The sequence below is a fragment of the Scomber scombrus genome, chromosome 11, assembly GCF_963691925.1.
Source record: "Scomber scombrus chromosome 11, fScoSco1.1, whole genome shotgun sequence".
NCBI lineage: Eukaryota > Metazoa > Chordata > Actinopteri > Scombriformes > Scombridae > Scomber > Scomber scombrus.
Genome location: NC_084980.1, coordinates 27557460 through 27583743, shown reverse-complemented (window position 1 = coordinate 27583743; position 26284 = coordinate 27557460). Strand labels below are relative to the sequence as shown.

The window sequence follows — 26284 nt, the reverse complement described above, 5'->3', positions numbered from 1 at the left end:
AACATGTTACGTAATTTGATTACAAAATAAATGTAAGTGTAATCCGTTACAGCTACTGAGAAAAAAATGTCATTAAATTACAGTTACTTATGAAAATGTTGATGATTACAAAGGAGGTTACATCTGACGTCAGACCTTTAACATCTTTTTCAGGCGGAGGATTTTTTCCTCATTTTTAAATATTGAACATGTTACTGAATACATATATTGCTGTTTTTAATTATTTGAAATCAATATTTTTTATATTTTTTAAATAAATCATGAATTGGGCTTATTTGGAGCACACATGGGCACAAATGATGTCACAGTATCAATTAAGTCCATGCGAGACTTTTGACTTGTTCATAAACTATCTTTAATTAATATTCCAAAATCTACATGAACTAATGAATGTTCAAATGAGAGATAAATGTTGCTTTATAAGAAATGATCTCCCTTATAAATCATGTCAGTATCCATGAAAAAAACACCTGAACTTAGATTTTGGTGGTCTTAATGGGTACACTTACCCTGTTACAGCTGAAATCATTCGTTAGAAAATTAGAAAAGTAATCAAAAAGTAATCAAATGTAATAAGTTACATTACTTTGATTAAGTTATTGAAATAGTTACATTACTTATTACATTTTAAATGTAACTTTTACATTCTCAAAGTATAACCCTCCCAACCCCTTCCTATGGGTCCCTGATAGTTGTTTTAGGGCAGACTTTAATAAATTGTGAACCTGTCCTTTAAAGGTGGCGCACAGGTGTACGCCACTGAGCTCGGGTTCGTCCCACTGCGCCTGCGCATCACGACACGCTGAAACAAACAGAGCAGCTATTGTTAGCCGACGGGCCATCCAGCAGGTTGTGTCACAGTTTATCCCCTACTCACTCACCCACCTACCTGTTGGACATTTACATCATTTATTTGCAAAAGCGGGGGCCGGCAGACACTGTCGAAGAACAAAGTTAACAACCTCGGCCGTGGACAGGTGAGGGAAAAAGGAAGGGAAGACATCGAGGAAAGAAGGAAGTAAAGAAGGACGAGAGGAACGTTGGGCTGGAACTCAACAGGTTGGCTACTTCAATGTTCTAGCAGCGGCTCGGATTTTTTAATTCCCCCTCCTTCTCCTTTACATCGACACACAAACAAACACGAACAATTAAAAATGCCGCTGGGACCATGGAGGAAAAAAAAAACGTCGACGAAAGAGCAGCTTGTGGACAACGAGGAGGTCAGTGGCGGACACGCAGGTGCCGCGAGCTTGGCTAAATCTGCCGTGAACGGAGCGGGGCTGCCTCCTCCACCTGCCAGCCAGCGGCCCAAGCTCGTCTTCCACACGCAGCTTGCTCACGGAAGCCCCACCGGGAGGATCGAGGGATTTGGCAACGTGAAGGAGTTGTATTCGAAAATAGCCGAGGCGTTTAATATTAGTCCACCTGAGGTAAGCTCTCACACCATTGTTGTTGTTGTTGTTGTTAAAAAAAAAGGAAGAAGGGGGATTTAGTGTTGCGTTCAGGTGTTGAAGCTCCGTTTTACTTGGAGTACGTGAAGTATTCTAATAGATAATTGTTGTTTTTAAACATAAATTAAGCTCTAAAAAGTGATGAAAAGTAAGTGCTAAGTTAATGATTTACAGATATGAGATTCTTTGCGTGTTTACTTCCTTATACTGACACTTAATTACATTTCAGAGGGAGAAATATGGCACTTTGTACTCCACTCTATTAGTTTTATAACTTGCAGTTCAGTTTTTATTAGTCATATGTAGGGTAACACAGGGTCAAGAGTACAATGAAATGTGTTGGTATGAACAATAAAAGTCATAAAATACACAATACAAGATTTTAAAAGAACAAGATGGGGTGAGATATGAATAAAATATAGCACTATATACATAGAAAATTAGGATTTATGTGTAAAAGTAAAAGTGAAGAGTGCACACAGCAGTATATTGAACATTGAGTATGCAATTACTACATATATTTAATTATTTCTTACATAAAAAACACAAGCTTACTATACAACAGGTTGTTAGGTTGTGATCCTTACAAAAAGCAGTGTCTAATTGAGGTCCCTTATCTTATTTCAGTCTATAAGTTGTTCACCAAAGACACAATTCCTCCTGTAACTCCCTTAGATGGTTTTCATTTAGATATTAACATTACATACATTACAATACAATGCATTACGTACATTTAGACAGAAGTTAGTAGAGATCCAAAGAGAAACAGCTTTGATTTTTGATAATAAATTAAAGTATCTGAAGTTTGATTTTCTTCTCTTTTACCCTTTTAATCATATCCCAATCCCTGAGATTCATCCTATGACTCTTTAGAGGGGTCTGACCCCTGAATTGGGAATAACTGGATTAAACTAACAAACTGTAGGCTATGAAAAGCAATTAAAAGCAGCTCCACCTTGACCAGCTAAACATCTTATCAATGAAATCATAATCTAATAATGTCATTATATATCTGTTACTGGGGCCATAGCTTTACTTTTGATACCTTAAGTACATTTCGCTGATAATACAGGACTTCTACCTGTATTGATTCAACCCAACATGACACCTAGAAATGCAAAGACACAAATAAGTAACACAAACAAGGCATAACAACAACTACAAATGTAAGAATGATGAGTATACAGTTTTATTCGGGAGTTTAATCTCGTGGTTGGCTCATTAAAAAGTCAACTTTGACTGTCTCGTGTGATTGTGAAGACACACCCTGCCTGCACACCTTTAGCCCCGTAAGACTTAGAGAGAGATATGCGTTTTATCTTCATATACAGTCGCTGGAAATCGGACAAATCGATACCGTCTCTATTTTTAGATCCAGGTTTTTCATTCTCATTGAGCGTCAAATTCTATTAGGAAGCAGAAAGAAAAATGTCTCCACAGAAAAGGTCCTGAAAACAAAAGCAGACTCTAAGCTCAGACTGCTTTCAGCTCTTCTTTTCAAAAGGAAAGTGTCAGTGGCATGTTTGGCTTTTGTCAACTTGAGTATGACAAGATAGGCAGGCGGGGCAGCCTGTTATCAGCCAGGTGAACTTCCTTTCCCCGTCTCTCTTGAAACTCAGAGATACTGTCACTTCACTCAGCAAGTGGGAAATAATAGGGCTGGAAATCCATGTGTCGAATATACTGTCGGAGACTCTTCAAGATGAGCTGTTTTATCTTGTAGTTATTTATTTATTCATTTACTTGTCAGTCAGTGTGCATTACGATAACATGATAAAGCAGATAAGCTCACAAAAATGCACAGGATAATACTTCAATGAGGAATTATGACTAAATGGAGTCATAAATATATATTTTTATTTATGTCCTGTTGAAGACATAGACTGTATATAAAATGGACGTAACATCCGTGACGTCACCCATTGGTTTGTGGACTGCTGCTCGGAAGCGAATAGTTTCGGATCTGGGCAGCGCCATCTTGAAAATTTCCGTTGCATGCTGGGTAAAAAAACAAACAGGGATTCTACTTATATGGGCATCAGGAGGAGCATGAGGCGCCCTCCTGAACCTGTGAACCAATCAACCTGTCAATCACGACGTAGCCACGCCCTAATGCATACCCTGCTTTATCGTCACATATAAAATCAGGGAGGCCAAAATGTCCCAAATGAACATCATACTGCATTGAAGAAGGCTTTAAACTAGCGATTGAGACCATAAACACATTTTGAAAACGTTTACTGAGGTTAGAAATCAAGTGAGAAGTTGGTGAATTCTCCATTGACTTGTATAGAGACGGAAGTCCTTTTGACACCAAAACGGTCGCCCCCTGGTGGCCTTTTGGTAGAATGCAGTTTTAAGTTACTTCCGCGTTGGCCTCATTTCAGAGGACCGGAACTCCCCACCTGGTTGAAGAAGATGAGTCAGATTGTTTGGGTTTTTTATAGCGGGCAATGCCACAGATTTATTTAAATTGTTAAAAAAAATTTTTAGTTTTTTTTTAATGTTTAAAGTAAAGTAAGAAAAATTAGATTATAAGGAGTAGGAGTACATGTGTGCTGCCCATTATCTCATTATCCCATCACTCTGTTGTATTTGACTGTTAATGTGAAATAAGAAAGATTAGACTGTAAGTGCTTCATTTAAGGGTCAATGACGTATAAGGATTTATTTAAAAATAATAAATATGGGAATATCTATTGCAGTAATTCAAACATTAAGAATGTTGAGTACACATAAATATTATGAAAATAGTAAATTAGGTGTTTTATGTGTTTTTCCATCTCAATGAATTAGAACTGATTTTAAAAAAGTCATGTGGTGCGACCAGGATCTATCTTAAAATAAATGAATTTAAGTGTTTAGAAACAAATTATTTGCATGTCTTTTAAGTTTCTGTAAATAATAATCTCATATTTATGTTCTATAATGTCACAGTTGCCTTCTTAAATGTATGTAAGACTTATTTTTCCTGTAAATTGCTTAAAAATGATTTAAAATTTTTTAAACTTACAATTCAGTTAAGCTGTATACTGTATCAGTGATTAATATTAAAAGTGATATTTTACTCTGAATTTAATACAGTTATTGGTATTATTGGTCACACCACATGATATTTTGTCACTTTAAATAACAGAAAAATTACAAATAACTTGTGTTTTTTGAAAGGTTAAAGTGATTACATATAAAGGAAAGGTAGGACATATATATGGTGTTTTTAAAAAATCAATTTAAACCTTTTTCTAACTGAAAAAAATGCAGTTGGACTGAAAATGTAGGCGTCACGTCATTGACCCTTAAATAGGAATATATGTGTGCTGCCCATTATCCCATTATCTCATTATCTCATTATCCCATCACACGATTTTTCTGATTGCCCGATCAATCAAACTTTATCTGTATAGCACTTTTCATACAACTATATAATCTCACAAAAGGTGCTTTATACAATAAAAACAATACTGCCCCCGTCCCTGCCCCAATCGCCACCACCACCACCACACCCCACCCCAATCCTCACACAAGAGAATAAATTACTATGTTATAGATAAAAGACTCAGGATGCAGGAAGTGGAGGTGGAGGTGGCAGGAGAGGGTTAAGTCTATATGGAGAAAAAGAAAGGAATGAACGGGTGAATCTTCATATTAAACGTCCAAAATCTGATTTGACTGACAAAATGATGGGTCGGGTACGGCCCTAGAAAGGAATTTGGCGTTGGTACACGGCTTAGAGCAAAATACAGGACTTCACATGTTAGATGTACATGTGTTTAGAAGCAGGGATGGGTCTCTTAATGTGGCCACTCTAACTTAATGAGGCTCAAATGAAGCAGGTTTAATGTCTGCATTTTTTCTGCAGGTATTTGTTCCGTCATGTCTGTCAATAACGCTCGTCAGGACATTTCTGTCTCTGTCTGAACTTGTTCTAACGGAGCGACCGTCTGACAGCGTGTTATTTTTCTAAAGACGAGCACGTTGCTGCTGCAGCACTTTTGAGATTTAAGGATTTTAGCTGATTTTCCGCAGGTTGCTTCGGATGATGTGGTTCAGACGAAGGGCTGCAACTAAGGATTATTTTCATGGTGAAAAAAAAGTCCATCACTGTTTCCGAAACCACAAAATGCATCCTAAAATGTTTCCTTTTGTCCCGACCAGCAGTCCAGAATCCAAAGACGTTAAAGTTTATTATCATAGAGGAAAAGAAACCAGAAAATATTCACATTTAAGAGGCTGGAACCAGAGAATTTGGGCTTTTTTTAATTTAAATTACTCAGAATGGATAGTTTACCCTCATGTTTATTGGGTTGGTCTCCCTGCTGAAGTGTCCTCGAGCAAGGCGCTGATATTCTCTCATCTTAACCCTCACATACTGTTCATATCCTGACTCATAATTAGTCTATACACTAATTCACATTCATAAATGAATTAATAAATGTTGGATTAATCCTTAATGAAGCTGTCCGAGAATGTATTTATTGACCCAGGAGAACATTTTATAGAATATGAAGAATACAACATGTTTGAATGAATATTTTGAATTTTGTACACTTGCATATACAAAAATGTGTATCAGCTGCAAAAAAACGTTAAAAGAATTATGCATTTTATATCCTTTTTTGTATACTGTGGGTCACATTAGGATAGAAATTCAGCCAAAGGAAATGTGAAAAGGGGCGTTCAGACCAAAAGCGTCTGACGCAAAAAAATCGCTTCTATTGCGCCACTTGATCATAAATATCAATTTTTGGATCATCGCTTCATTTGCACTTGTGACATCGGGAGACACTCGTCGCTGATTGGATGTCGCGGCGTGATGTCGCCTGAAAAGTTCAATTTTTCCAACTGTATTCGCGCGGCCTGATATAAAATTGCGTGTTATCGCACCATTTACATTAATTTTCTATGTAGACTTGCTGCTCAATTCGCGTCAGACGCTTTTGGTGTGAACACAGCTAAAAGGTGGGGTTGGTAATGTTGGAAAGCTAGCAAGAGAGCTAGCAAGATTTGAAAATATCACCTCCTCCTGCCTCCTAAGTTTCACCCCGCTGCTCCCCCTCCCGTCAGTGAGTCCTTCCAAGCCACGCCCCCACAAACCGGCAACAGCGACAGGTGAAGACTGTGCACGGATGCAGAACTAGACATGAAGGCATCTGATTGGTTTTTGCTTTTCGGTGCGAAGAGCATGGATTGGTCGGAGTTTTATCAGTCCTGTGGCTGCCACAGAGGTCTGACTTTTTTCCGTTCCTTTTTCTAAAGACATAATGTATTGATACCTCTGATAATAGAAGGAACATTTCACCCAGTATAACAAAAAGTGCTTCTGAACAGGATTACCAACCCTACCTTTTTAAAGGGTGTTTTACATCTGTCATCTGTGAAATGGGTTTAAATTTGACCCTGAACATGATTGTCAGGGTTAAGGAGAGTTTTACAGTTGCTGGTTTTGAACTGTGAAGGGGACCAGAGAAGATCTGAAGTGTAGTGATGAGTAAAAAACCCATCATTTTAACAGTAGGTGGAAAACAATAATTCCTGCTGAAGTAATCTGTCAAAGCTCGTCAAGCTGGTGGCGAAGGAAAAATGACCCAAATGTCTCCTTATCAAGCCCATTATCTCATTAGCAGTTACGTCACAGCAGCATCCTTCAGTGTGCAGGAGAGGCAGAAACTATGTGTCACAGAGGCCAGACGATACTCAGTCTATTCAGAAATGATGAAAGAGAGAGCGAGAGGGACTCTGATGTGATAAATGTTAGCTGTTGAACTACGCAACTTTTGCCACAGGAAGTCCCTCACGTCCGGCTCAGTGGGCACAGCCTGAAATCTAACCAGATAACTGGTCCCGGCCACAGCCAGGGGCGTCCCAGAGGAGCCGGGCGGGGGAGCAGCTCTGCCCAGGGCCTCCTCCCTCTATAAACATCACCAAAAACCTCCCTCAGAGCTAAAGATAGCAGAGCTGATGAATTCAACACATTTCACAACAGGTTTCCAGTAATGAAGTGAGGAAAGTCACTTCAAATGAATGTCTGCGCTGTACTGGAAAAGCTTAAAAGTCTTCAGTACTGGTGTTATCGGATGCCTTTTCTGTACCAAAATACCCAAATTCTTCTTTTTCAACACCTTCAACATGTTTTCCTCCTTTTTCATTTAACAAAACACATATCAAACTTCTCCTTGCATCAATATTTAATGTTGTCCTAACTCCAGCAAGAACAAGAACTTCCTAAATAACGTCTGCTCTGTTTAAAATATCTGTTTTAATAACAATCAAATGAACAAGACTAAACATTTGATGCTAACTTTGAATAGTTGGCAGTTTTGTAGAGCTGCAACTAGTGATTAGTTTCACTATTGTTTATTATAAAGACTATTTTCCCATTAATAGATTTTGTTTTGTCTATAAAATGTTAGAAAATAATGAAAATTGTCCATTTTTGCACAAGATGATATCTTCAAAAGGCCTTTATACTTCCTAAAAAAGACTATTATTCGCCCATCAAACTAGTTGCAGATTCATTTTCTGTCATAATTGTTGCAGCTTCACAGTTTTTTATGCTCAATGCTGTGGACATATTTAGCTCCTGATAAAGAACTGAGGTCCAGCACACAGCTCGGTCTGTGAAAGACACAGTGCTTGAGATATTATACACTCAGTAAACTGTCAAAAACAGACTGCACTCAACATGTGAAGAGACACATTTCCCACTGAGCATTAGAGATTTGAATGTACCATCTGCCTCCGCTGTCTTACAGATTAAAGTATAATAATCATAGACTGTATATAAGAAATGGACGTAACATCCGTGACGTCACCCATTGGTTTGTGGACTGCTGCTCGGAAGCGAATAGTATCGGATCTGGGTAGCGCCATCATGAAAATTTCCGGTGCATGCTGGGAAAAATAAAAACACGGATTCTACTTATATGGGCATCAGGAGGAGCATGAGGCGCCCTCCTGAACCTGTGAACCAATCAACCTGTCAATCACGACATAGCCACGCCCTAATGCATACCCTGCTTTATCGTCACATATAAAATCAGGGAGGCCAAAATGTCCCAAATGAACATCATACTGCATTGAAGAAGGCTTTAAACTAGCGATTGAGACCATAAACACATTTTGAAAACGTTTACTGAGGTTAGAAATCAAGGGAGAAGTTGGTGAATTCTCCATTGACTTGTATAGAGACGGAAGTCCTTTTGACACCAAAACGGTCGCCCCCTGGTGGCCTTTTGATAGAATGCAGTTTTAAGTTACTTCCACGTTGGCATCATTTCAGAGGACCAGAACTCCCCGCCTGATAATAACCCAGTTGTAGACTGAGCAGTAAAGCATTACTCACAGCTGTAGGTCACTAAAGTTCAGCTCTTTTGTGGTGTCAGTTTAATTAAGAGGTCAGTCACAGTTTACCTGTAGATGTCTTTTTTTAATATATAATCAATGTAAAATGACAGATGTAGTAGTATCAATTTTCATTTTACATAAAAAGTGTTCAAATTTTGTCAGTGTTTTTGGTTGAAAACAACAAATTAGAAGCACAGACATTTTCATAAACTGATTTTACACATAAAGAACTGATCAAAATATTTCCTCATAGACTTCACACGAATACAGCGTCTAGTTTGATGAAGTTATGGCGCTTTTCCACTACACAGTTCCAGCACGACTCGACTCGGCTCGGTACCGTTCCAGGAACCTTTTCCATTACAAAAAGTACCTACTCAACGTGGGCGGGGTCGTCATAGCACGGCTCCGCGAAACTGCCGTGACTTCGTTTTATAGGCGACACAAACACATAAACAATGGAGGACATGGAGGCAGTGGTGTACTTGCTGCTGTATGAGGCTTTCTGTCTCACACAAAGCAAGAGGAGAGAGCCGTATGGCTGTAACTATGGTAACGCCGTATAGCTGTAACTATGGTTGAGACGCTGCTGTTGGTATTTAAAAATGGCGGGTTTGATTCTTGTGTGGGACGGCTCATGACTCTTCCAGCGACAACTCTTCTGACCAATCAGCGGCCAGCAGTCTGTTGACGTCACATTTAGTACCGGCTCGCCTCGCTCGGAACCTCACCAGAGCAGGTACTAAAAAAGTACCAGGTACCAGGTACTTTCCCTAGTGGAAACGCAAAAAGAACCGAGGCGAGTCGAGGCGAGTGGTGCTGGAACTGTGTAGTGGAAAAGCGCCATTACTCTACTTACTATAAATTTAATTCTTTGACATTTTGGCTAAACAGTAGCTACAGTATAACAGCAGCTTATTAATCCCAGGTGATGAGACGTCTTTCTAAACTTTTGGCTGCTGTGTGAACATAAATCATGCTGTATGTTCTTTCACTTTTGGCATCACTGTAAATGAAACTAGGGGAGATAAACAGGGAGCCACCCAGAAACACTGAGGTTACATTGAACGCTTGGCCGAGCCTAAAATGAATTATGTAATAAACAATGGTGTTGTCTTCCTTCCTCGTACTCATTGGCCTCTTAATAGGTTACACATTTCTTTCCAAATAGACATCACATTTCATCTGTGTGGATTCACTGTGAGCGTCCATTGTTGTGCCTTAATTAGACAGAAGCTCTTAGGTTACACTTAAACTCAGTCACGCAGTTTATTTAGCAGGTTGATCTGATGGGAAGGAATTTATCTGAGAGAGAGAGAGAGAGGCATCTAAAATATGATATAGTACTAAAGCCATTAAGATATGCATGTTACAGTCTTCAGTCTTCAGTTTAAGCATCAGATCTTTTTTTATGTGCTTGGGTCAAAGTCTGCTTATTGGCTCTGCGGCTGTAGACTTTGAGGTGTGGCTCTTGTGACTTTGCCTTGTGTGTGTGTGTGTGTGTCCGTCCGTCCGTCCGTCCGTCCGTCCACCTGGCGCTCCCTGATCACCAGAAACACGGACATTTGCCTACACTTTGAATATCTGGCCTGCGATCGTGTGACAAAGAGCCACACCACGACTTGTTTTTGTTTTGCAGGTGCTACTTACACGTTCACGGCCAGACATTTCCTAATCTGAGGGGAAGGGGGCGGAGGAGGAGGGGGGGAGGAGGAGGTGGGGGGGGGGGATTAGAGAGAAACAATCTCATTTGATGGAGTCGTAGTCTGCTGTTTGTAGAAAGCTCGGCTCCTGTAGTCGTTTTCCTAGAAACCAAGAAAGTACCGGGATGAACTTTAGCATTCAGGCTGCATTATTGTAAAGTAATATAATAAATGCTGTTTAAAGTTTATATAAAGATTATTAATCCACTTCTCACATCAATCAGGATCATTAAATATTGCTAATGGCAGCGATAGGATCATTTTTTAATGAAGTATAAAAGCTTATTTAGTGTAGCGACACAAACAAGGCCTTGTTTTCAGATGAAAGATTAATAATTTAAAAAAAATTTAGTAGCTCAAAGTCTACAAAGCTGCTTGATTTGATGCTATTATGAGGATTTTGCAACATATCAAGAATATTTTTTGCAAGTTTTAGCTCCTTTAACTGCAAATCTAGTTTATATTATAGTTTTGCTGACCATAATCAAATATATGTTGATTTCTTTAATATATTTTTTCCTGTTGTGATAAGATTATTGCACTATATTTTTAGGTTTATTGTTATTATTACACTATATTTTTAGGTTTATTTCTATTATTGCATTATATTTCTAGGTTTATTTGTATTATTGCACTATATTTTTAGGTTTATTTGTATTATTGCACTATAATTTTAGGTTTATTTTTATTATTGCACTATATTTTTAGGTTTATTTTTAGGTTTATTGTTATTATTGCACTATATTTTTAGGTTTATTTCTATTATTGCACGATATTTTTAGGTTTATTTTTAGGTTTATTTTTAGGTTTATTTTTATTATTGCACTATATTTTTAGGTTTATTTCTATTGCACTATATTTTTAGGTTTATTTCTATTGCACTATATTTTTAGGTTTATTTTTTATTATTGCACTATATTTGTAGGTTTATTGTTATTATTGCACTATATTTTTAGGTTTATTTGTATTATTGCACTATATTTTTAGGTTTATTTCTATTATTGCACTATATTTTTAGGTTTATTTTTATTATTGCACTATATTTTTAGGTTTTATTGTTATTATTGCACTATATTTTTAGGTTTATTTTTATTATTGCACTATATTTCTAGGTTTATTTGTATTATTGCACTATATTTTTAGGTTTATTTCTATTATTGCACTATATTTTTACTTTTATTTTATTTTATTTCTGCACTTTATCATACAGCCTCATCCTCAGACCTTGTTGTTCTTATTTTAGTATCTATCTATCTATCTATCTATCTATCTATCTATCTATCTATCTATCTATCTATCTATCTATCTATCTATCTATCTATCTATCTATCTATCTATCTATCTATCTATCTATCTATCTATCTATCTATCTATCTATCATCATAGATAATCTATCTATCTAAGAGACACAAACAGGCTTTGTTTTCAAATGAAAGATTAATAATTTAAAAAAAATTTAGTAGCTCAAAGTCTACAAAGCTGCTTGATTTGATGCTATTATGAGGATTTTGCAACATGTCAAGAATCAAGAATATTTTTTGCAAGTTTCAGCTCCTTTAACTACTAGTTTTGCTAATCTTTTTCAAATACATTTTGATTTTTTAATATATTCTTTTCCCACTTTGATAAGAGATTGTTGTTTTCCATCATTTATTATCGACTATTTTAACTATTTTATCATTTTGTTTAGTCTAAGAAATGTCAGAAAGTAGTGAAAAATGCCCGTCGTAGCTTCCTAAAGTCCAAAGTGTTGTCATTAAATTAGTTATTTTGTCGCAAATTTCAACGAGCCAATTTACAAAGACACAAAAAGAGAAAATTGGGGGTAAAAATGTTGGAAAAAATGCAAATCTAAAACACAACGCTGTGATATTAAGCATATGATGTGTAGTAAAGTCCTCTGCTTAACTATATTTTTAGTGGGTTTATTTTATTGCATTTTTTAAAGTATTTCTTAATGAAACCATCACTTCTGTTGTTTTAGTGTATAATAATAATATGTTCTTAAATGATCCTGCAACATGCGGTTAGTAGTGATTACGCTTCATTACACACACATCACGCAATTGAGCACAAACTCTCCCCGAGTGCCGCCAGAAACAAACGTGACACTAACGAGGTGTGTGTGAAGCAGCAGATACAGACCCCAGGTGTGTGTGTGTGTGTGTGTGTGTGTCTATGTGTGTTTCTGTGTGTGTGTCTGTGTGTGTATCTGTTTCTGTGTCTGTTTGTGTGTGTGTGTGTGTGTGTGTTAGTGTGTATGTGTGTGTTTGTCTCTGTGTGTGTCTCTCTGTGTGTGTGTGTGTGTGTGTGTCTATGTGTGTTTCTGTGTGTGTGTCTGTGTGTGTATCTGTGTCTGTGTCTGTTTGTGTGTGTGTGTGTGTGTCTGTGTTAGTGTGTATGTGTGTGTTTGTCTGTGTGTGTGTGTGTGTGTGTGTGTGTGTGTGTCTCTCTGTGTGTGTGTGTGTCTCTCTGTGTGTGTGTGTGTGTGTGTGTGTGTGTGTGTGTGTGTGTGTGTGTGTGTGTGTGTCTCTCTGTGTGTGTGTGTGTGTGTTCACGTGTTCACCACCGACTGAACTGGATCTGGTTTTTACTTTGATTTTAAGTGGTTGTTTACCAGCGGAGGTGCAGAGGAAAGTGTTGTCACGGCACCACAGCCCGCAGAACAACAGCAGCAGGTTTTTAAGAGGCAGGTTCAGGTTTATCACATGTTTGGGTGTTAAATATGACATGTAGACAGCTGTTTTTAGTCTCTAACGTACAGTAGTAGGAAAATGAAATAAATCTAATTATTATATCAACACATGCACAGACTCAGTTTACTGTAATTTAAAGCTAATGGTTTTTACATTTCTTGTAGCATCCAGAGGGTTCATAAAGCAAGATTACCAGTTAATCCAGGCTTACCTTTAGTAAACCTGACATACAGTATATGTCTTTTAAAATGCACTAAATGGGCCCTGGGCCATCAGGCTCCTGAACAGTTAACCCCCCACCCCCAATTTATTTAGACTTCTTTATTTTTATTTTGACTTTATTTTGCACTATTTTTTATTTTGACTATTTTGCACCACGGGAAGAGACCCCGTACCAATCTCGTTGTGACACGTGTACAATGACAATAAAGGATATTCTATTCTATTCTATTTTATTCTATTCTAAATAGAATAAAATAATCTTTGTATTTTAAGGAGTTGCATCATGCACATTTCCAGGTTTATATTCATATTCTGGGGCGCTATGGGAATATCTTTACATCATTTATTTTTTATTTAAAAAAAGCTCCTGATGAGCTCTCTCTGCTCTGATTGGTTAGCTCCTGGACGCTGAACCCAACGACTGACTCCCAGCAGCTCGGGAGGCTAAGTAAACAAACAATAGTAGCGGGATTTCACTTTTTTTTTCTCAATCTTTACTCGTAATGGAAACTTTTCAAATACAAATTATCCAAAATATGCGAGAAGACAACGTAAAAACAACCCAAGGATACAGAAGGATAAAGCACAGGCAGCCTTTTATGGCCACGTGTGAACAATCTGACGTAATTTTGAACGAGGAAGTAGACGTAACTTTGCAAATGAAGCGTCCTCAGCAGGCTGAAGCCCTGATAGAGAGCATTTAACCTACATTCACCTCAAGTGTTGGACCTTAGACCACATTTAACACAACAAACATATATGTATATAATGTATAAAAATAAGATTAAATAACAAAAAGCTTAGTACGTCACCTTTAAAAACAGAAAAAGGGGCATTTGCATCATATGGAGGCTTTTTTTTTATCACATATACAAGCCAAGTAGCAAAGCCCAACATCATTATTTTACTTTAAAACTAATTACCTGTCTGTGTTCATTAAATATTCAAGTTTATATCATGTTCAATCTTGCACATGTTATATTTTTAGTGCCAGTTATACAAAGAAAATTCAAATTTCTCACTCAGGACTTGAAATAAGCAGAAAAATGCGACAAATTGAGCTAAAAATACTGCGAAAAGTTGTAATTTTTCTTTCATAATTGCAGTTGTTTGACATATTTTGTTGTATTATTATAATATAGCATGTGCTACTCTGTGGGAGTAAACATCCCAGTTTTATCTCTACACATGATCAGTGCTTGACGTCTCAGTAAACCAGGCTTGACTGAGGTCAGCTGAGATCCGGCTCCATGAGGACAGATTAATCCTGGTTCAGTTTGTCAGGCTCATTACGCCCGTCAGTCTTTTTACATCCGCAGTTAGTTCAATGATTACACCGACTTAACTGCTGATGTGTCAAAAACTAGTCACACCACAATGCATACAGCTTACTTCAGCATTTACCCCGTTAACTATTAAAAAAAACATCTGAAACGACAAAATCTGAAGATGGTACAAAGGGAGGAGAAAAAAAAAGTCACAGTCTACATTATAAGCAAAGTATTTTCCCCCTTTTTTAATCTTTCTAAACCCTCATTTGTGCTTTTAAAAGACCTTTTGAAGAGGCTGTAAATGGACAGCAGTTCAGTTGCCAAAGAAACAGGTTTCCCCAGCTTTTAGTCGACCGTGTTTCATTCAATGCAGGACATATTTCAGAGGGAGATCTAATTAAAGGCTGCATTTATCAGGCCTTACCTCTCTTCAAACAAAGGCCTAGGAGACGTGATCTTTCCTGACTGTAGAGAATACACGTAGGCGGAGGTTTGTAGAGAACAGATTAATTAACGTGTGCTCCACAAATTAATCTCATTTTGTTGGGTCATGTTTGTTTTTTTGAGTCGTGAACTGTTGGTTCATCTGTGAAGAGAAGAAAAATGAATATGCTATAAAAATAATTGTTTTCAACTCGGTTGTGTGTGTGTGTGTGTGTGTGTGTGTGTGTGTGTGTCTGTGTGTCTGTGTGTCTGTGTGTCTGTGTGTGTGTGTGTCTGTGTGTCTCTGTCTGTGTGTCTGTGTGTGTGTGTGTCTGTGTGTCTCTGTCTGTGTGTGTGTGTGTGTGTCTGTGTGTGTGCGTGTCTCTCTGTGTGTCTCTCTGTGTGTGTCTGTGTGTGTCTGTGTTTGTCTGTGTGTGTGTGTGCGTGTCTCTCTGTGTGTGTCTGTGTGTGTGTGTGTGTGTGTCTGTGTTTGTCTGTGTGTGTCTGTGTCTGTGTGTGTCTCTGTTTGTGTGTGTCTCTGTGTGTCTGTGTGTGTGTGTGTCCGTGTGCGTGTGTGTGTGTGTGTGCGTGTGTCTGTGTGTGTCTGTTTGTCTGTGTGTGTGTGTGTGTGTGTGTGTCTGTGTGTGTATGTGTGTGTGTGTCTGTGTTTGTCTGTGTGTGTCCGTATGTGTCTGTGTTTGTCTGTGTTTGTTTGTCTGTGTGTGTCTGTGTGTGTGTGTCCGTGTGTGTGTGTCTCTGTATGTGTGTGTGTCCGTGTGTGTGTGTCTCTGTATGTGTGTGTGTGTCGGTCTGTGTGTGTCTGTGTGTCTGTGTGTGTCTGTGTGTGTGTGTGTCTGTGTGTGTGTCAGTTATCAGTTAAGTAGTATTGCTGCTGTCGGCGTTGTTACTGTCAGAAGGCAGCAGCTGGAATGAATACTCCTCTGCTCATTTGGGTGCTGTACCTCATTTATTTTCATTATTGATGCGTTCATTATTTTTCTATTGATACATTAATCAATTAAAATTCCCCCCGAGCATAAGGTGGATTTGTCCAACCAACAGACCAAAACCAAAAAGTCTGCAGTGATATAAAACAAAGAGAAATCCTCAAAGTTGAGAAGCTGGAAATTGATTATCAAACTTTTTCTGTGGATTGTTTCAACACCGGAGCTTTGATCAAAACTAGAGAACAAATACGAGGATCTCTACAATACTTAAAAATGCCTTTAAAAGTCTTTAGAAGGTGTTAAAACCATAGACTGTATATATAATGGACGTAACATCCTTGATGTCACCCATTGGTTTGTGGACTGCTGTTTGGAAGCGAATAGTATCGGATCTGAGCAGCGCCATCTTGAAAATTTCCGGTGCATGCTGGGAAAAATAAAAACAGGGATTCTACTTATATGGGCATCAAGAGGAGCATGATGCGCCCTCCTGAACCTGTGAACCAATCAACCTGTCAATCACGACGTAGCCACGCCCTAATGCATACCCTGCTTTATCGTCACATATAAAATCAGGGAGGCCAAAATGTCCCAAATGAACATCATACTGCATTGAAGAAGGCTTTAAACTAGCGATTGAGACCATAAACACATTTTGAAAACGTTTACTGAGGTTAGAAATCAAGTGAGAAGTTGGTGAATTCTCCATTGACTTGTATAGAGACGGAAGTCCTTTTGACACCAAAACGGTCGCCCCCTGGTGGCCTTTTGATAGAATGCAGTTTTAAGTTACGCGCTGGCCTCATTTCAGAGGACCAGAACTCCCCGCCTGGTAAAAACATCTTAAATTTAATTTAAAAAGATCTTGAATACTTCTTCCTGCCTGACGTACATTTATAAACTATAAGTGAGACTGTTTTGAGTGTGGATTGTGGTGCATGAAAGCTATTTAATCCTGTTTTTGTGGAGTTTTCAGATAATCTATAATCCATCCATCAATTTTCTGCCACTTATCTGCGGTCAGATCTCATTAGTTGATTATTTTTTACAGTTATTTACAGCTTGAAGTATTGACAACAATGTGATATCAATAATAAATTCCTGTACTTGAAGAATGCCAGAAAACCAGTTGTGGTAGTTACACCTGCAATAATTCATTGAGCATGAAAAAGGGTATTAAGTTACATTCTGTGTGGTATTAAAATATCTTTAAAAGTTTAATTTGATAGATCAGCCAATCACCTGCTGAGCTGAAGACAAATCTGGATGTATTATCATCTTATCAACAGTGTAGTTTCTACATGACAATGCAAACAGTCGACTCACTCAATAAATATTCAGCCTTTGCTGCGTCATGCTTTATGAAAATATAATTTCATCTGACGTCAGTGGAGCTGCTCTTTTTTTCAGGTGAGGCCTCTTATACTACTCTACTCTACTCCGACTATAAACTAGTGTAGAAACGCTGCATTTATACACACAAATATATCACTATTGGCTCTAAACTCCATTTTAAATCAGATTTTAGTGTGTTTATTATCCCTTTATAGGTTTTTATTCCTCCTTTTGAAAACATTTACTCTTAAACATCTTCATCTTGGTTGATATTAAACAGATCACAGTGCCTCTCTTAGTGCCTGCCCTTCTCTGTGGGGTTATCAGGGTTTAGGTCAGTGTGGTGCCGGCAGTGGGAGGTGCACTATCTGTTCTTGTGAGTCAGAGTTTCAGAGGATAGGCAGGCGCTGCAGTGAGTGACGCTGATCTCTGCATCCGAGCTTCACCCGGCAGTGTGAACTCTCTGTGGCTGTCGGCCTGGGCAGGAGGAGACGAGTGCTGAGAGCAGCCTGAGAAAAAGCGGCTTAATGCAGTTTGGCAGCTTTGGTAACCGGGTGTAGGCGTCTGCTGCCAGTCCTCCCACTCCCTGTTCGGTAATGCCCTGGCCTGGGGGGGCTTGTGTATGAGTGTGTGTGTGGGGAGGGGGGAGCAAGGGAGGGTCTGCTATGGAGAAGAAAGGAAGAGAGCCATCAATTCAGCTACAGTGCACCCCTCCCTTACCACAGATATCGCCTCCTCTTCACTTCCATTCCCCCCTTTCACTTTCTCTCTCTGCCTTCTCCTCTAGCGGCCTCCTTCCATTATAATCCCATTCTTTCATAGTCTGGTAACCCATGGCAACGCTTGAGGCCACGTCTGCTAATGTGAGTGTGTGTTTGTGCCTGTTAGTACACAGAGGGAAAAAAAAAAAGAGTCCCAAACAAGGCAGGCCTCTCTGCCAAATCCCGATTGGTGCACAAAGGTCATCGTCCTGATGCACCAGTACGAATCAATCCCCTCTCTGCTGTGCAAACAGGAAGTCAGCCAGTAAATCCTTGGCTGGGTATTTTTCCAAACTCTTACTAGGAAGCCGATCCCACAATAGAAGTTTGATGCCGAACTCGAATATCTGCACGGACGTCCCATAGTTAATAAAGTATAAGGTATTAATAGGCTCGGTGTGCTCTGCATAGGTGAGGCAGAGTGGAATAAATGATTCACCAGCCGGGGCTCCTCCTCCTTCTCCCGAATTTCACCGTCCTGACACTGTTTGTAACAAGTGATGTTAAATCAGGCAACATAAGTATTGAGTTCCTGGCGATCACATTCCCGGCTCTCTCTGTGCATGTGCTGCCAGGATGTGGCAGCCGCAAGGTGTGAACATATTTGGCACAGGAGCAAAGGTCATTTTCCTGGTTTCCTTCATCACAGGCTGGTCCTGACTCACGACTTCAAACACTGCTCCATTAGATACACACACACACACATGGACGACACCGTGGGGTGGAAGAGGGTGTTGCTTGGCTGCTGCAATGAATACAAGAGCCTTCCTGATGATTCCCTTTTAGCATAGTGACATCCTGCACTCATATATTTTTATTTTTGAGTCCGGCTCAGTTTTCAAGCTGTGACTATAAACAGTTATTCTTTTTTTGGTTGTGTCCAAAAAGACTTTTCTGGGTGTTTCCTTCACAGCAGGGCCCCTTCTATTAACAGGCCAATAATTAATCATGTTTCATTTAATTTTCAGTTTCTATGACACAGTTTTTACCCACTTTTTAGCTCTTTTTTTGCACATTTTGTAATATACTGTATGTGCCTCCTGTTGTGATTTGTACAGATCCTGTTCTGCACCCTTAACACCCACAAAATTGACATGGAAAAGCTGTTGGGGGGGCAGATCGGCCTCGAGGACTTCATCTTCGCCCACATTAAAGGGATCAAGAAGGAGGTGGAAGTGCATAAGTCTGAGGATGCTCTGGGACTCACCATCACCGACAACGGAGTGGGCTACGCTTTCATCAAGGTGAGAAGCAAAAAGGGTTAGGGTCTCACCTCAAAAACACATCAGCATCAACCGAGATAATTAAGAAGGAATCGGCAGCGTCGAGTTGCGTAACAAAACGAGCACAAACATGAGGAGGCACAAAATAAAGCTTTGAAAAAAATAGGATTCAAATGTGGAGAAACATTTTTTTATTTCGGTAAATGGCTGTATTGGAATGAGTGCCTTATTTCAATATCAGAGATTAAGTTGTATAATAGGATTAGGTTCAATATAAATAGTAAGCCGTGTCAGATTGAACTAAATCCCCAAAGTCATGGCAGTCATGTTGTTGTTGTGTGGGGGAAAAAATCAGGTCATGACATGTAGTGTGTTTTTATGTGTGTGTATGAAGATTTACTAGAAGGGTTACTAGAGTCTATGGCTGCAACTAACTTTTATTTTCATTAGTGATTAACTGATTTAGTCCATGAAACTTCAAGGAGACTGACTTATTTTATCCGAATAAGAGTCAAAAACAACAATATTCAGTTTCCAAGAAAAAAGGGGAACCTGAAACCATCACATGTTGGTATTTTTGTATTAAAAAGGACCTAAACAATTAGTCAGTTATCAAAATAGTTGCAGATGAATTTTCTGTCAGTCCAACAAAATGAAAGATAGCATGACAAATACTCCCAACGTCACTGATTCAAGTCCAACAAGGGTCCTTTGTTGCAGGTCAGACTCATTTCTCTCTGTCCCCTTGTTTCCTGTCAGCCTGTCACCGACTGTCCAATAAAGGGAAAAAAGGGGAAAAAGAAAAGCCCCCCCAAAAAATAATATTTAAAAAAGGAAAGCACAGAAAAACTAAACAGCAGATCATACAGATATTGTAGTAAATTAAATATGAAGCATAATACCTGAAGTTAAATACTAATATCTATCAGAAGTGTTTCCTCTGAAGAATATTCTCATTATATTTGCTCCTCACTCGACGGCCATATTGAAAGTAATTTCCTAAGCTTTCTCTCACATTGGCAGTCGTTATTTGTGTTGGTCTGTTGCCTCTGTTGTTTCTCGCTGGTCTAATGAGCTTATTGGCTCTCAGTCATCTCGCTGCATCAGAGCAGGTTGCTCACATGTGCCATCATGTGATACTGAAGCAGCACTGCATCCTGATAACCTGACAGATGGCTCAGTGTTGAGATGCTGCTGTTATAACACAGAAGAGATGCTTCATATCAGACAGTATAACTACTGATTCAGGCAAATAAAGTCTGGAAAATTAAACTATGATGACTTTGTAGCTTGAAAAATCCTCCATATTAGATCTGGACTATTTTGCACGTGCAAGTCGGTTTATATAACAAACTAAATGTGGGTCAGGAAACATTTAGCAGGTCTTCCAGTAGCTTAAGCAAGAGCCTTTTGAAAATGTCATGAAATAAACAGGTTTCCTGTTCCTCCTCCCCGCGGAGAACAGAACGAGAAAACTATCATTCATATTCAAAAGGTCACAAATCCACGCGGTGTACAGTGGATGCTGCTGAGCTGAGAGAGCAGATATACTTGCATTACAAATTCAAGATTCAAAACAACTTTATTAATCCTTTGGAGGGCAATTCATTTGACAGCTAGCACCACAACATACTCGTACACATAAATAACAAGATAGAAAAACACAGAAGTAAGAAGAAGAGTTGGCAGCTGTGTGCAAAAGTGCAAAAATCAATGTGCAAAGTCAGCAGGTCCTATAGTAAAAAAGCACCACAGTATCCAGCTGCACAATGCAATAACAGACCTCCATAAAGATTTGTTCAGCAGTCGGACAGCAGAGGGGATAAAAGACTTGGAGAAGCGGTTACCCTTACAAGCCGGTTGGACATAGCGACGCCCTGAAGGCAATAATGAAAATTCACTTCTTAAGATTTGCCCGGAAGAATTCAAAATGTTGTGTGACTTCCTCGTGACCTGTAGCTCCCATAAGGAACTTAGGTCTCTCTGCTTAAGTCCAATGATCTTTGGAGCAGCTTCTCACGATACTGTTGAGACTGTTTCTGTCCTTGAGTGACAGATTATTGAACCAAGAGATAGAAGAGTAAGTTAAAAGGCTTTCAATAAATGACTGTCCACGGAAACATTCGATACTATTCTTGTTTTCTGCTCAGTCAGGTGGTTTCACGTCAGCGGACTCATAAACAAGAGGAAGGCGATTACGTGATGAAAGAGCAGAAACTTCTTCAGTGCTGCCCAAGATTCTCCATATTTGTCTCTCCATGTTTGTTTTCTGCCGTCTTAGTCAGCATTTTTTATCTTTTTCTTGCTTTGAAACTTTTCTTTTTTTCAGCTTCGAGCAATCCTCTTTTCATTTTGGCATCTCATAAATGAATTAACCTGGTTTTGTTATGTGTGCGTCGACACATTTTTCACTGGCTTTTTTCTTTTTTTGAAGTTTTATTGGCTTTTCTTTCCAAAACGAGAACAAATAAATAAAAGAACACACAAAATAAACCTATAAACAAGAACCAGCACAGACTGAAGAGGGGGGGAAAAGCAAAAAAAACAACTGCATCATTTCAATAATACAAGTTAAGTCCACCACCACAGTCTTTGACACATAAAGAGACAAATCCCTGCAGTACACACACGTCTTCATCACGCTTGTATATTTATTCATAAAGAAAGAAATATTCAATCTATTAAATGAAACATACAAGAAGAAAAACATTAAAATTATGCAGAAGTGCAAAGTTTTACTCCTAAGACACATTTTCTCCCTTTTTATGAAGAAGAAAAACTTTAAATCTTTTTAGTTATGCAACTCCATGTGTGTGTGTGTGTTTAGTGTCCTTAACTTCACCCACTCTCTACATTCAGGTCTAACTTCGCTGTTCCAGTTACCGGCTGTTATATGAGCAGCTGAGATAAATCCTGTTAGAGTGAACGCTGATTTTAAACCCCGAGTCAAACATGATCTGCCCCTAAAGACACAACGTTTGATTTAAATGGGGTTGCAACCAACAGATATTTTCATTATTTGCATAATTAATCGATTAGTTGTTTGCTCCATAAAATGTGAAAAATGTCAATTGTTTCCCACAGCTCATTAAACGTCCTCAAATGTCTAAATGACTAAAGAAACCTTAAAATATTCACATTTGAGAGATTAGAATCTGATTATTTTGACTTTTTTTCCCTTAAAATATGATATAGGTTATTTATGCTCTATATTTTCATTCTGTTGTTAATGAATGAATGGTGAGCCACGTCTAAGATGATTTTCCAGTTTCTGAATCAAAGCAATTTATTGGTTATCAGAATAGTTGGTGATTCATTTAGTAGTTGCAGCTCTATATTTATTTATTTTTTTGAACTTCATACAGTGCATCAAAACAAATTCTTATATGGCATAAAGATGAATGCCAAATATGTCAGTCTTAGGGGGTTCAGACGGGTAGTCCATGCTTTGAAGGCATAGCCCGCAGGCGTCAAATACTTAAAGACTGATCGACATCCTTCAATAAGTTAATACATTGTTATTCCTAGACCTGTCTTCAGTTATTGAGGAATGCTTCTGACTTTAGCTGTAAAACTGCAGTGGTATATTCCATGTGATCATGTGATACACCTCTTGGACTCTATCCCTCCATTGGACTATCGTGGGGGGGGCTGTGGCTTCAACCAGGAGACGGTTATGACTTTATTTGCAATTAGCAGAAGTGTCCTTAACAGTTTTGTATTGCTATCTTCCAGAAAGTCCTCAGGTACTATGCCCAATAAAACATGTATTGGATCCATCGGTAGGTCTATAGATAAGCATTGCTTTATTTCGCAGCTCTATATTTAAATAATGTATTTAGCCATTTCTGTATTGTGTTGATTACTTCTCTCCAAAAAGTCAGAACTGGATTTCCGACCCAACACTTGACTGCATGAATAAAGGCACCGTCATGTTGTTGACACCATCTCTTCTTTCTGTCTCCTTCTCTTCTTCCAGCGCATCAAGGAGGGCAGCGTGGTGGACGGGGTGAAGGTGATCTGCGTGGGCGATCACGTAGAGTGCATTAACGGGTGTAACATCGTCGGGACGCGGCACTACGAGGTCGCCCGCATGCTTAAAGAGCTGCCCAAAGACAAAACCTTCACCCTCAAACTGGTTGAACCCATGAAGGCCTTCGGTGAGTAAGACACACGACACGAGACGACCACTTTTTGTCACTTTCTGTATGCGACACCGATGCAGACACATTAACACATTACATAACTGACCTACATGCTAAAAAGAAACAGATTCACCCGCAGGAGTCTGCAACTACTGCAGCAGCAGGCAGAACGGTGCACAGCAGTGTTTCTCACCTAACATATAATATGATTTAGATTGTTTATAGGTCGCTTTAAGACTAAGAAAATATATATATTTCTATTAATATGTATTTTGAGCATGATAGTAAACTTAAAGAGACAAACTGAGAAGGAGAAATCATTTTAAATGGCTCTTCACACAGGAGTCACAAACCAAAATGAATAGCCTTTAACTCAGTGGTCTACAACCCTGCTCCTGGAGAGCTACTGCCCTGTATGTTTGAGTTGTCTCCCCACTCTAAACCACACCTGATTTTAATAATTAACTTGTTATCAAGCATCTGAAGGTTGTATAAAGGGCTTCATAACGAGTTAATTATTAGAATCAGGTGCAATCAGGCGGGGAGTTCCAGTCCTCTGAAATGAGGCCAACGCGGAAGTAACTTAAAACTGCATTCTATCAAAAGGCCACCAGGGGGCGACCGTTTTGGTGTCAAAAGGACTTCCGTCTCTATACAAGTCAATGGAGAATTCACCAACTTCTCACTTGATTTCTAACCTCAGTAAACGTTTTCAAAATGTGTTTATGGTCTCAATCGCTAGTTTAAAGCCTTCTTCAATGCAGTGTGATGTTCATTTGGGACATTTTGGCCTCCCTGATTTTATATTTGACGATGAAGCAGGGTATGCATTAGGGCGTGGCTACGTCGTGATTGACAGGTTGATTGGTTCACAGGTTCAGGAGGGCGCCTCTTGCTCCTCCTGAAACCCATATAAGTAGAATTCGTGTTTTTATTTTACCCAGCATGCACCAGAAATGTTCAAGATGGCGCTGCTCAGATCCGATACTATTCGCTTCCAAGCAGCAGTCCACAAACCAATGGGTGACGTCACGGATGTTACGTCCATTTTATATACAGTCTATGGGTGCAACTCGATTTTTAAAAATTTGGTAACTAACCGATTAATTGTTGCAGCTCTAGTTAATGCAACAGAAAACATGGATTCAGATTATTATTTAAGGAAGTTGAGCAACAGAAAAATGTCCCTCGGTAATAAAGTCTGTCCGTCTGTTTTTACAGAAATGCTCGAACCCAGATCGAGGGGCGCCAAACCTGCCAGTGACACAAAGGTGGGCACAGGGAGGGGGACCCTGAGACTTCGCTCCAAGGGTCAAGCAACAGTGGAGGAGGAGGTGAGTTCATTTCTGTATTTTTACGGTGAATACGACGGGTCTTTTCTTTCCTGATACGGACTTAAGTTCTCTTTAAGGCAGCACATGCTTCAGTGCTTAAACTGATTATTAACTCAAGGATTAGTCGTCTGATTTAAGCTTTTTTTGTGTATTTAGCCGACAGAATTTGAGGAGAAAGCCGTGAAGAAGGTAGACGACCTCCTGGAGAGCTACATGGGCATCAGAGACACTGAACTGGGTGAGTATAAATCCTCATAATCCAGTGTTAACCTCGACAATACAGTTTAAATATATTCACAATTACTGTGCAGTTGATGATAACAAAATATTTGACTGACCTTTGATATCAGAAGATTAATTGGCTCTGCATTCTGTCAAATGTTAAGTATATTATTATATTATTAGAAATCAAACACTTAAAGTCTGTGTAAAGTAAGAATAAATATGTGTTCTGAGTTTGACATACCACAGAAAAGTGTGTTGTTAACCGCCCTGCAAAATTTGAATGATTAAAAAAAATCGCCAAATATATGAAATTAGGCTTCAAAGTTGTGTAAAAGTCTGCCTATTTCTCTGCTCCCAAACGCTGTGGGAGTGGCAGCCGAGTTCGCTGAAGCCCCGCCCCCTACCAAGTGTCACCTGTCAATCAAAGTCACCACGTCTAACAGAAACATGGACGCTAGGCTTGAGAGCTTTCTGCTGCTAACTCAGCTGCTAACTCGGCGGCTAACTCAGCTGATAACTTGGCGGCTAATTCGGCGGCTAGCTCGGTGGCTAACTCGGCGGCTAGCTCGGTGGCTAACTCGGCGGCTAGCTCAGTGGATAACTTGGCAGTTAGCTCGGCGGCTAACTCAGCTAACTGTAGACTATAGTAGTAGTGTGCGCTGAATGTATTTATACCTCTACAGCAGCAGGGGCGGGTTTATGTTCTGGTGTGTAACCGTGCTATTGGTGATTTTCAGACCCGCCCATTAAATCCAGACACAGAAATCTTGAAACACAGTTTGTGAAGCCTAGCTCCACGATTCAAATCTAAATGGTTGAAATGCTTTTTAAACCTTTTTTAGAAATAAATGTATGACCTATTTAATGTGTTTAGAAGAAAATGTCTGAATTCACTTTACATGGTTTTTAAATGTTAAGTTTCAGTGTCAAAGGTCTTAAAGTAGTGAATATCTTGCGTACTAATGAGAATATAGATGATTAAAGGGGTTGAATGTGTGGATGTGAGCTCATTTATTAAAACTCTCTCTCTGCAGCCGCCACGATGGTCGAGGTGGGCCGCGACAAGAAGAACCCGGATGAGTTCGCCATGGCGTTAGACGAGACCCTCGGAGACTTCGCCTTCCCGGATGAGTTTGTCTTTGACGTGTGGGGCGCCATCGGAGACGCCAAGCAGGGAAGATTTTAAGTTTGGCTCCGGCTTCCC

At 39.1% G+C, this 26284-nt stretch overlaps 2 protein-coding genes across 2 annotated transcripts in view; one reads left to right on the top strand and one right to left on the bottom strand.

Annotated features, from left to right (window-relative positions):
- The window catches only part of cc2d1b (coiled-coil and C2 domain containing 1B), a 289494-nt gene that overhangs the window by 178302 nt on the left and 84908 nt on the right, over positions 1-26284 (bottom strand). The window lies entirely within an intron of this gene.
- gipc2 (GIPC PDZ domain containing family, member 2) lies at positions 839-26284 on the top strand. The gene is made up of 6 exons (XM_062429503.1): positions 839-1430; positions 19212-19397; positions 23356-23536; positions 24743-24855; positions 25012-25093; positions 26115-26284. The coding sequence occupies exons 1-6, from the start codon at positions 1155-1157 to the stop codon at positions 26264-26266; spliced, it is 990 nt and encodes a 329-aa protein (XP_062285487.1). The 5' UTR covers positions 839-1154; the 3' UTR covers positions 26267-26284.